The sequence below is a fragment of the Candoia aspera genome, chromosome 5, assembly GCF_035149785.1.
Source record: "Candoia aspera isolate rCanAsp1 chromosome 5, rCanAsp1.hap2, whole genome shotgun sequence".
In the NCBI taxonomy this organism is placed as follows: Eukaryota; Metazoa; Chordata; class Lepidosauria; order Squamata; family Boidae; genus Candoia; species Candoia aspera.
In genome coordinates, this window is record NC_086157.1 from 58,595,802 (window position 1) to 58,608,765 (window position 12,964).

The window sequence follows — 12,964 nt, forward strand, 5'->3', positions numbered from 1 at the left end:
TTGTGATGTATGTATACATCGCAACGGGGGACATGACATACTGCCTCCCCCCAAAAAACTTCAAGGTGCCGGTTTGGAAGGATATGCTGCATGGAAGCGTTTGACAAGCCGTTGCGCTGAGACATCCTGGGCATGCACCCACTCAGGGTGGGGGAAATGTCTCCAGTGGACCAGGTACTGAAGGGTGCCCCGTAGCCTTCGGGAATCTAGAACCTCCTTTATTTCAAAGTGCTGTTGCCCATCGATCATGATGGGAGGAGGCGGGGGGGTTTTGTTGTTGTGCCACTTTGAGGAGGTAACCGGTTTCAGTAAGGCACAATGGAACACCGGGTGTATGCGTTTCAAGTTGTGTGGCAATTCTAACTTGAAAGTTACCGGGTTGATTATTTCCACTATTGGAAAAGGGCCAATGAACTTGGGGGCTAACTTCTTTGAGGGCTGCGGCGACTTAATGAACTTAGTGGAGAGGTAGACCTTATCTCCCACTTTGAAGTCTGGTTGCGCAGCCCTGTGGTTGTCTGCATAACGCTTGTAGGTTGCTTGGGCTTTGGAGAGAGCCAGCTGAATGATTAGCCAAACGTTGGCTAGCTGAGCCGCCCAGTCATCTGGGGAACAAGACGGGGCAGTTGGCTGTGGCAACTCCAGGATCAGAACGAAGTCTCGACCATAGACTACCCGGAAGGGGGTGTAGCCCGTGCTCTGGTGCACTGCATTGTTATATGCCACCTCAGCAAAGGGGAGTAAGTCTACCCAATCATCTTGCTGGTAGCTTATGAAGGAGCGCAAAAATTGCTCCAGGGTGGAGTTAAGGATCTTCGTAGAGCCGTCCGTGTGGGGGTGCCAAGCGGTGGACAATGCCTGCTTGGTGCCAATCAACTTCAAAAATGCTTTCTAGAATTGTGAGGTAAATTGTGTACCCCTATCTGTGACCAAGTGGGAGGGGGTACTGTGTAATTTGTAGATGTGATTTAAAAAGAGGCGTGCCAGCTGTTGAGCGGAGGGAATGGAGGTGCATGGAATAAAATGTGCCTGTTTCGAAAAGTAGTCTTTAACCACCCAGATGACCGTTTTCCGCTGGCTGGGTGGCAAGTCTACTATGAAATCCATCGAGATTTCCTCCCAAGGACGGGAGGGACTTGCCACCAGCTGCAATAGTCCCTGGGGCTTCCCCACTTTTCACTTGGCCATAGCACATGTAGGGCAAGCAGCGACATAATCTTTTACATCCCTCCTAAGTGTAGGCCACCAGAATTGTCACCTTACCAGATGTAACGTTTTCACAAAGCCAAAGTGCCCTGCCGTTTTGTCATCGTGAGAACGTCTCAGAACCTCTGCTCGCAATTGCTCCGGCATGTACAGGCTATTTTGTTTCCAGGCCAAATCATTTTCAAAAGAAACATTGTTTTTATTGGTTTGCAACCATGTAGCCGTTTTTAAGGCTTGTACGAACTGCTGTTGCAATTGCGATGAAATTGACCTGCGTCTCCCTCCCCTTGCGGGTGGTTGTGCCAGAGTCCGCTGCATTCCCTTTTGGCTGCACGTGACAGCTTGGCAACCCAGCTGTGTGTCAGTCCACACAGTACCTATAATGTCAGATGCCTGACTGGCATCCTGGGGCCACCTAGAGAGAGCGTCAGCTAAGAAGTTCTTTCTTCCTGGTATGAACTTCAGCTTAAAATTGAAGCAGCTGAAAAACTGAGCCCAGCGAACCTGCTTGGGGCTGAGGCGTTTCGGGGTACTGAGCACTTCCAGGTTTTTGTGGTCTGTCCAGACCTCAAAGGGGCAAGTGGCCCCTTCCAGGAGGTGTCGCCATGCCTCTAAGGCAGCTTTGACAGCAAAAGCCTCTTTCTCCCATACATGCCATCTCCGTTCTCTTTTGGAGAACTTGTGGGAGAGGTACGTGCAAGGCTTCAGCTGATCATTTAAATCCCTCTGAGGCAAGAGCGTCCCAATTGAGAAATCGGAAGCATCCACTTGGACTACAAAGGGCTTGGTGGGGTCGGGGTGTTGTAGCACCGGTTCGGCTGTGAACAGGCTTTTGAGGTGATCAAAAGCCCTTTGGCATTCAGGTGTCCAGTTAAGTAGCGCTCCTGGGTTTTGTGCTTTGCGCGTGTCTCCCAAACCCTTGGTGCGGAGTAAATTAGTTACGGGCAAAATGATTTCCACTAGTCCCTTGATGAACCCCCTGTAAAAATTAGTAAATCCCAGGAAACTTTGTAGTTGCCTCCTAGTGCATGGGCGCTCCCATGCCAGGATGGCCTGGACTTTCCCAGGGTCCATTTCGATGCCCCTCTCAGAGATTCTATAGCCCAGATAATCTATCTGAGATTTATGAAACTCGCAGTTAGAAAGCTTGGCGAATAGCTCGGCTTTGCGGAGTTTCTTGAGCACCTGTTTAACCAAGCGTTCGTGCTCCTCTTCAGTCTCAGAATATATTAATACATCATCTAAATACACCAGGACCCCCTTGAACAAGTGTTCGTGCAAGACCTCGTTAATCAATTGCATAAATACCCCCGGTGCCCCTGCCAAACCAAACGGTAACACCTTATATTGGAATGATCCCAGTGGGCAATTGAAGGCCGTCTTCCACTCATCCCCCTCCCGTATGCGTATGCGAAAATAGGCTTCTCGCAAGTCCAGTTTAGAGAATATTTTCCCCTTTGCCAGATATGCTAATATGTCTTTGATTAGGGGCAAAGGATATTTGTTGGATATGGAAGCTGCATTCAATCCGCGGTAGTCCATACAGAGTCTTAATGTCCCATCCTTTTTTTCTCTGAACAACACTGGGGCTCCAACTGGCGAGTTTGCGGGCTTGATGAAGCCTCGTGCTAAATTCTTGTCCACAAACTCCCGCAATGCTGCCAGTTCTTTCTGGGTCATTGCGTAAATTTTGGGCTTTGGCAAGGGTGTGTTAGGGACCAGTTCTATCGCACAGTCAGTCTTTCTGTGGGGTGGGAGTTTGTCTGCTTCTTTCTCCCCGAACACATCTGCAAACTCCACGTACCTGTCTGGCAAGCCTTCCAGGGCCGCTGCAGGCAGGTGTGTGGTTGTAGACGCCGCCCTCCCCACTGCAGCACGGGGAATTCGGTCCCCTGTAGGTGCTTGGTAGAAGCCGTCTGTAAACGTGATCGTCCTGGTTTCCCAATTTATGTAGGGGTTCCTTCGTACCAGCCACGGAATGCCTAAGATGATTAAAGGTTGGCCCACCGGTGCTATGACAAATTTCAGTCTCTCCCGGTGACTGCCTAACTGCAGTGCCACTTCTTCGGTGAATTGGGTGACCGGGCCCCCTCCCGCTGCCGAACCGTCCAATTGTGTGAACACTATGTGGTGCTGAAGTGGACAGCAGCAGAGATTTAAATCGGCAACCACGTCCAGGGGCATTAGGCACCTAGAACAGCCCGAGTCTATTAGGGCCCAGACTTCAATCGACTTCTCAATGGACTTTAGCTTAACTTTTACGTACAGCGTGGGATAGTTGGCACTCACCCAGATGTCGCTGCGCCCATTCTCCTCCTCCACCTGCCCTCTGGCGCTTCTTAGGGCAGGTGGCTGGCGTTTCCCGCCAGTTCTACTTGGTCGTTCTCCTCCTCATCACTGGAGTAAGGTAGTTCTTTTGCTCCGATCTCTCCCCTGGCCGCTGGCATCTTTTTTGGGCGCTGTGGGTGGTTTGCCCAGTGTTTTTCCTGGTCTGTCAACTCCCTTTGTTTTCGGGCACGCCGCTGCTTTGTGGTCCTCTTTCCCGCATCGAAGGCATTGCCCCCTGGTGAACCGTCTCTCCCTCTCCTCTCTCCAGGGTTGGGATGTTGTCCTCACCAGTCCTGCAGCGGTTCGGGGTCCCTTTACCGTCGCCTCTTGTTGCGCCACCCTCTTGGCTTGTAGGAAGGTTTCCTGGGCATTTTCCGCCTTACCGGCCAGCAGTATCCACTTGTGTAGAATGTTTGGGTCATCTCTGCATAATGCCCATCTCAGAATGTTCAAGTTCAGGCCCTCTTTGAAATGTTCAATTAGGGTAGACTGTGACCAGTCCACCACCTTTCCAGCCAGTGCTTTAAAGTCCATGGCACAATCTGCTATGGATCGTTGCCCTTGGCTGATTCCCCTTAGGGATCTCTTCGCTCTCTCCTTTTCCATGGGGTCTCTGAAGTGCAGATTTAGTGCCCAGAGGAACTCATCGAAGTTATCGAGCTCTGGGGCATCTGCCTGGCATAGTTGCACATACCAGTCAGCCGCCCTTCCTTTAAGTTTGTTCGCAATGGCATTAATTTTGCCCTTTTCTGAGCAGAAATATGGCCCAAATTCTTCCATGTAGTTCCTTGCGTTTGTCAGGAAGAAGGGTAATGTTGCTGGGTTCCCGTCGAATTTGACCCCGAAGTCTTTCACCCCCGCTCCCGGTGGGCTCCAAACCACATCTGGTCATCTGGGCGTACCTGGTTCACGCTTCTACTCTGCAAGATTGCTGTTAGCTGCTTGGAGTTCTTTTATTAACCTTTAAAAACTTCATCAAATAACATACTTTAATAAGAAGAAATACATAATTAATGTGGGCATGAACTTTACCTAGGAGAAGAGGACTATCTTAACCTGCTGCCAAAAAGAAATCAACATGGAAGTTAAGAATGCCTCCTTGTGGGTGAACAGTCCATAAACTGGGCCCCAGAATTAAAAAGGCCCTTACTTTCCCCTGGCAGGAGCACCCTAAAGAAAAATGCCAAAGTTAAACTCCAGGGCAGTATCACATGGGGAGTCATTCTTGGAAATGTTCTGACCTCACGTTGTGCAGAGCTATAAAGTTAGGGATTAACATCTTAAATCTAGTAATACCACCACCACCCCTGCCAGCATAGACATCAGAGAAATGAAAACTCTGCATAGTTTTCCTAAACCAGCATCCATGTTGCTTGCAGCTCCTAGCCAACAGAAAGTACCAGAAGGAATAGGGTAGAAAGTTTTGGAAAGAAGCATCTTCCAAGTGACACAGCTTGAAACAGGGAAGGGGATAAAAGCTTTTCTGGCAAATTTGTGCTGGTGTGAAGCTGAGGGATTTTTTTTTTTTAAAGGCATGCCTTCTTAGCTTTCTAAAATTTATTTCATCTGAAACTGTTCAGATATGCGACAGATGGTTAATGGCCCATCTTGGCTAATAAAAATGGCTGACTAACATTTATTATCTTCCCCTCGTAAATATTATCTGGGTACCTCCACCACATATCTAACAAAATCTAAGTTACATTTTCTGATTGCTTGAGGTGGAGCTTAACAGGAAATTTGTTATCTGAATGAAGTATGCAAACATTATGGTATAAAATAAGCTCCATATATGCTGCATAATACTCTCCTTAATTCAAGTCCTTACTTTCCAAGAGCTGTAGGCTATGATGAATCAGAAAAGGGTCTGGTTATGCCTACTCATTTTAATTTTAGGTTGCAGCGTACTGCTTGAAGGGGGAAAAGCTCCACGTAAGTATTTTAGTTTATAACTAGTGTTTTGTTATAATGTTTTAGTGAATGGAAGACACTAAATAGGACATTTTAACTCACAGCTAATACTTAGACATTTAACTCACTGCCAATATTTTGAATCTTCTAGATACATTTATTTCTGCTATGGCTAAACCTTATAGTTTAGAGATCCATTCATCAACTAGGGATTAAATTATGCATGCATGCTTTACAATACAGAATTATTAAACAGGAGTGAGAAAGGGCTGTCCAGCAGTTCTTAGTGCAGGAATTCAAATTCAAGCATCCCCAATTGATGACTGTCAATTGAATATATCCAGTGAAAGGGAGCTTATTATTTCTCTCAATAATCGCTTCACTGTTCTACTGCGGAATTGCTCTTATTTTAGGATTATTATTCCATGTCCTGTGCTCACTGAATAATAGCTACATAGGAGGAAACTGCATTTTGGGGGTAATGAGCAGAAGTATAATTTATTTAGTTCCAGCATTACAAACAGATAAAGGAAACCTATAGTGCTGGGAATATGTAGACATCTGGAAAAAGATATTAGCTTCTTAATGAAATCCCACAAACAATTCTAATTGTATGTCAATAGCCATTCTCTCCGCAGTGTTTATAAAACTGTAGATAAGGGAAACAAAGGAACCCCAACATCTTTTTCTTGTGCTGAGGTGGAGGGGATTCCAGCACTTGATCCTCTGTATTGTTGCTGCCTCTACAGAGAATGTCATAAGATCAAACATCTCTTCTAATTTGGAGCCATAAGTTGGTCTCAAAGACCATGCTGGCTGGACACCATGAAGGTTCAACACATCTAGAAGGCAGTTGGTTAGGGGAGGCTGCATTAAAACTTAATAGCCATGTGCTTTGGCATAATATTACAAGTTTAAGAGCTTCCCAGGCATTACTGAATCCAGAATAATGAAACTAAAGAAGAAACTCTGAGGCTCTTAAAACTTCCCATCTTGGGTTAAGTATGTCAATGGCAAAACATTCAAAATAGGACATAACAACTATTCAACTAATTCAGCATCAAGGAATTAGCCAAGCAAAAAGATATCTTGGTTTTATTGATTCTGCTAACTCAGAATGGAGCAATGTGCCATTTGCAAGGTGTCTTTTAAAAGAAACCAGCTATGAAGTAGCCAATTGTTACATTAATCTTTTGCAGCAGTGTTTAAAAATGGGAACTGGGGACAATAGGCAGCATACTTCCTCACTTGTCAAAAGTAGGATACAACCATAGCTTAAGTGTGAGGAGGCACTATATTTTATGCATTCCTGAAGTTCTGCATCTTTATTAAGATACTGTGCCAGCATTCTTTTTGTTGTTGTTGTTTATTCGTTTAGTCACTTCCGACTCTTTGTGACTTCATGGACCAGCCCACGCCAGAGCTTCCTGTCGGTCGTCAACACCCCCAGCTCCCCAGGCATGAGTCCGTCACCTCTAGAATATCATCCATCCACCTTGCCCTTGGTCGGCCCCTCTTCCTTTTGCCTTCCACTCTCCCTAGCATCAGCACCTTCTCCAGGGTGTCCTGTCTTCTCATTATGTGTCCAAAGTATTTCAGTTTTGCATTTAATATCGTTCCCTCAAGTGAGCAGTCTGGCTTTATTTCCTGGAGGATGGACTGGTTGGATCTTCTTGCAGTCCAAGGCACTCTCAGAATTTTCCTCCAACACCACAGTTCAAAAGCATCGATCTTCCTTCGCTCAGCCTTCCTTATGGTCCAGCTCTCACAGCCGTATGTTACTACGGGGAACACCATTGCTCTAACTATGCGGACCTTTGTTGTCAGTGTGATGTCTCTGCTCTTAACTATTTTATCGAGATTTGTCATTGCTCTTCTCCCAAGGATGAAGCGTCTTCTGATTTCCTGACTGCAGTCAGCATCTGCAGTAATCTTTGCACCTAGGAATACAAAGTCTTTCACTGCTTCTACATTTTCTCCCTCTATTTGCCAGTTATCAGTCAAGCTGGTTGCCATAATCTTGGTTTTATTGGCTTAGATATTGGTAGCTGAAGAAATCATTTGCCAAACATTGGAGATATTGGATAACCATTAGTTTTGTCTTCCACAGCGGAATGCCGGTGTGATGTTGATCCCCAGAAACGATTTAACTGTGGATCTCCTGGAATCACTCCTCAACAATGCAGAAATTCAGGATGTTGCTTCAGTTCAGCAGTGCCGGAAGTCCCTTGGTGCTTTAAACCAGCCCCTCCAAAATGTAATCTATCCAGACTTTTCCAGCTCTTAAATGGTATCCAAATTACTGGAATAGATAAGGCCTCTCATCAGGAAGAACTCTGTTAACAGCTACTTTGCTGGCAGTAGTAGTGTGACAGTGTCATGGGTTTTTTTTAACTGTAGCCGGTTAGATCGACCCAGACTCCAAGAGAGACATAAAAGCACTGGACCCTGGATGGCTAGTTTCTTTATATCCCCTTATAAGGGTTGGGGAGGTGTTTCATTTTGTAAAAACAAACATACAAAAACAATATGTGAGTGCTTCCTATATTCTGTTATATTGCTATCTCTATACTATTACAATGATAATTACTATTACTATTACTGTACTATTACTATTCAATTTACCATACTCTATACTATTACTATTCAATATACTATACTCTATTACTATTATCTATTACTCTATTAGCATTACCTATATACTATGCTCTATACTTTTACTATTACTAGCATACGTCAATGTTTCTTTCTTGAAGCCTCTTCTGTCTTCAATGTGAACTGGTGAGGAACTAAGCTGATACAAGTCATGACAAAATTCTGTAATGTAATGTAAGATAAGATCTCATTTAGTGTCAAGCTAGTGGCTAGGCTTTCTTTTTGCTACTACCATGCCATATTGGTATCTTAGAAAGTTTCTCTCATCATGGCCTGAACCATGTTTTATATATGGAAAATTATTATCTAGAAAGAATATCAACCTTCAGTGATGGTAGAGGCAAATTTGGAAGCTAGTTGAAGAGTACTGCAAATCCTATGACTGTACAGGCGCACCCATGAGGTTGCCCAAATTATACAGTATATGTAAATCCACTTTCCAAACTACAGCTAGTTGATAAACTAAGTCCTGGACTCACAGACGGAAGCAGCTGAAGTTCAGACAGGCGTTATTTAAGCTAATTGGATCTAAAGATGATCCAGATATGAAATATCTAAGCAAATTTGTGATAATGAGGTATGCTGCCTGCTTGAGCAAAAAAGCCAAGTAAAAATTGGAGCTGTGTAGCACCTCTGATTCAATTCCAGGAGTTTTAGTGGCAGACTGCAAATGTAACTCCTGTTTGTATCTTTTCAATGTGGCCATGCCTTTTCCTGGGATCACACAGCTGCCTTATGCAGCCACACATAGCTGTTTTAAAGAGCTATGTTTTAAAGACAGGTGTTACATTCCCACACCTTCACCTTTAAAGCTCCCTTTTGGAACAAATCTCAACCACTGCACAGGACAAGCAAATTGATTAAAATTGAATTGTTGCAATCAAGGTCCATCAAGAGAAGTTCTACAAAGCTACACATTAGATTTTGAGTTTTATGGAAACATGCAACCTTGATTTTATCTTTATCTCTCAAGGCAGGGAGTGCTGTGAGAGTAATCTATATCATTCATTAGTCCTCTGGCAATTCTTATTTATTTATTTATTTATTTATTTATTTAATTAATTTTTATCCCACTTTTATTATTTTTATAAATAACTCAAGGCGGTGAACATACCTTTCTCCTCCTGTTTTTCCCACAACAACAACCCTGTGAAGTGGGTTGGGCTGAGAGAGAGGGACTGCCCCAAGGTCACCCAGCCGGCTTTCATGCCTAAGGCAGGACTAGAACTCTCAATCTCCTGGTTTCTAGCACAGCAGCTTAGCCACTAGTACTTACTTAAGTCCTGCTTACTTGGTTTTGTCTGTTTACAGTATTTATTCCTACTCTACTACAGCATGTACATATTTAGGGGTTGAAATCTGCGAAATAAATAGTCCTCTTGGCTGAAGATTGATAGTAATTTCCTGATAAGAGGTATTCTTTTGGAACACTGCTTAAAAGCAACATAACTACATGATAAAGTCCTTTTGGGGAGGTAACAGAACCCAAGCTGCTTTTGACAATCGTTACAACCCAAGCCCAGGTAGACAGGTTATTAATTAGAGCTACCTTAAGGTGAGAATTTAAATACTTCAACACAGCACTGAAATGGTTTCCTAAACAACACAGCATAGTTTGCAACATGTTATTGCAATTGTTTTGAATTTCTCAATAATTTGATACATATTTACATAATGTATTACTTCAAACTGCTAGGATATTTTTAGTTCTTATTCCTTCTGCTCAGATGAGTTGAGAATTACTATGATGGAATAAAGTAAAATGTCCATTTAATGGGGCTTCTTTTAGTGGACTTTGAATGCAGCAGAGAAAAATTCCATCCAGACATGTCTCTGAAATAATGGGATAGTCCATCGTATCTGAAGTAGTCTAGACAAGGTACTCACATTTACATACGTTTTGTTAAATTTTTACATCATTTGTGTTAATTTATGTCATTTCATCATGATGTCATTATGCAAATGATATAAATTGACACAAAATATGTAATTTGCATCATTTGGAATATGACAGCAGTCAGTTATGTATTTTCAGATTTAATGGACATTCAGGAATAATGGAGATTCCTTTTTCTGAATGGTGCATTAAACTGAGTTTTTAAATCAATCTCTGTTACAATCTCAGAGAAATCCAGGTAAATGTGTTCACGTAGTCTGAATTTTAATCAAACAGAGGGGCAGCACTTATCTGTCCATGGAAAACACAGCACTGCCCGAAGGCTTCACCCAACAATACATCCCAACCGTTGTTACCGAGATAGATAGCACCCACAGCTACAGTATATTCAGAACCAAATTAAAGCTAGCCTTGAGCATAGGACCCACTAATCCTGAGTTAATTTATTTTCAAAACAGATAAAAAGGTATGTCCTACAGATGTGAAACTCCGGAAGAACTGTGGATACCCAGGAATCCCTGCTGATGAATGTGCAAAGAGAGGGTGCTGTTTTGAGAGCAAACCACCTGGTGTCCCATGGTGCTTTTTTCATATCAGCGTGGAAGAGGGTAATAACAAATACTGGTTTTGTCCTTTCAATGAATGCAACAACATTTTGTAGGAGATGCATGCTAAGTACAGAATAGCTTCCCACTGTGAGTAAGATACCTCTGAGAACTCCCCATTTAATTGCATTTGCTTACAATAGCTTAGAATTTAAATGATGTATGAACACTTTTTATATCAATGTTTTATTGTTTCCTAGTTTATGGGCTGCTAGCAGGAATTTGGGGGGGGTGTTTTGCCTTACATTTGGGAAAGGAGGAGTTATTTTTATTATTTATTATTATTTTTATACTATCATAAGTCTCTTTTAGGGCTTATGCTACAGTTTGGGTGGTGATTCCCACCACAAAATGGCAGGAAACAATGCCACCAATTTCAATAATTGTAGCCTGGGAGATGTACATAAATAACCAAAATAATAATAATAATAATAGGGTCTGCATGGGATCCCCAGGCCTCTCCTACCTCCTCTTCTCAAAACACAGATTTCAGATTATCCTGGAAGTATAAAAGGGGGAAAACATTTTGTTTAATTATCATTTTATTCATGCTATATCATCTGCAATCTATGACCCATTTTCTTGAAACATGGACCACTGGTTGCTTTCGTTAAAAAGCATTGGTTGTGATTCTGAATGCAGCTAGATTCTCTTAAGACCATCAGTTTTATTTCTATGTTTTGAGAGCAGCTCAAGCATTGCAGGCAGTGATGTATGTCTTGCTAATGTGGAATTAGGGATGGGATAGAATGGGGTTAATGACAGTGGGCTAAGGATCACAGTGGTAAATATCAATCATACCACTATCCTTGATTATGCTGTTGTCCATGCTTTTGGTGTTCTGAATGTTGTAGCCCATCACAAATGGATGGCATGGGTCTCTGGGGCAAACTGAGATGACAAAAAAGTGATGCAGTGTGTACTGCAATGGGATGTTCTGAACCCCAACCTTTTGTGCTTGTACCCTAACTTGAGATGCAAGTAGATAACTCATGGGATTTGTGTTATGATGTCATAATTCATATTTTATCATTTGAATACACACATACCAACTCCTGTGTAGGTACCTGTGGTGGATGGCACCACCTCAGAAAAAGCTGAGTAATGTAAAGCCAATTAGAAGCATTATTTGGTTCCCCTATATTTGTTGTGATGTTAATAAATTTGACATAAGCTGATTTTGAATACCAGTCATCATGCCAATGACACAAACTCTGCAATATGTGTCATCTACACAACTGACACAAATTACATAATTACATTTGCACAGATTATGTCATTACACACGTGCAGTAGTTGTTGTTAATACTGGGTGCAATATTGTTGTTAATAACTCACTGTGGCAGAAACCAGCATCAAAGGGCAAAGAAAGAAATTAGTGTGATAAATAATTCGGAGACAAAACTTGCAATTATGGTCCTAGGAAAATATTAGTATTTTTTGGGTTGATAGAAATGGGAGTAAAAGCTGAGATTCCATGACTTTTTTTTCCTTTTATTTCTTTTTCAGAGTGTTAAAATGATGCTTCAGAAAGGAACTTTCACAACGAGCATGCTATTGATAGAACTATTCAATCAAAATGTTATCCCATGTGCTGTAGTAATTTTGGTTTCCATGATACATTAATGCATCTTTATAGTAAACAGTTAATTACAGATTTTGTTTCAGTATGTCACTTCTTTACAACTGCTAAAGTCAATCATGATTTTAAAAAAGCAATGTATTTATGTTTATAATTCATTGTACATCTGCTTCTTGTGCTAATATCCATGTAGTAGCCTACAGATGAGACCTTAAACTTTTGTAACTGAAAGTTTCATTTGCAAGGTGCTTCTGTGATTAGAAATATATCACATGAATAATATGCAATTAAATCATGCAAAATCCATTGGACATTACTGTGTTTGTGCTAATAGAACATCTTGTATATCATATGAAGTTTACTATAATTCCTTGACAATGATAAAAGACTTCTAACACATTAAATAACAGCAGATATTTATGCACTACATTTTTTTGTATATACTAAATAGTATTCTACTACAATTAATTTTAAAGATGTCATAAATCTATCTGCTTTTTTTCTCCAACCGGCTGACACACCTACTTTTTTGGAAAATGTCAGAGGATAATTCTCCTCCATACCTCAATTGTTCCTTTACATAGATTAATTGAAATAATAGAGAGCTCAGGATGTTATAAACAAGACATGAGCAGCACCCTCAGAATAAATTAACATCCCAGGATGGGAATACTGGGAGCTGCAATTTAACATATTGTGGGGAAATCAGTTTATGGAACAACAGAAAATTGTTGTTCCATAACATAAATTAATCCCAATCAGTGACTTTCATTTTTTTTA

General features: G+C 42.0%; 1 protein-coding gene across 1 annotated transcript in view; it reads left to right on the top strand.

Annotated features, from left to right (window-relative positions):
• TFF2 (trefoil factor 2) overlaps positions 1 to 12,415 on the top strand; it is a 39,478-nt gene extending 27,063 nt beyond the window's left edge. The window contains exons 9-11 of the mRNA XM_063304696.1: positions 7,556 to 7,702; positions 10,456 to 10,605; positions 12,112 to 12,415. Of these exons, the coding sequence (XP_063160766.1) occupies positions 7,556 to 7,702; positions 10,456 to 10,605; positions 12,112 to 12,119 (305 nt within the window). The 3' untranslated portion in view covers positions 12,120 to 12,415. The remainder of the gene's footprint in view (positions 1 to 7,555; positions 7,703 to 10,455; positions 10,606 to 12,111) is intronic.
• Positions 12,416 to 12,964: the final 549 nt, after the last annotated feature.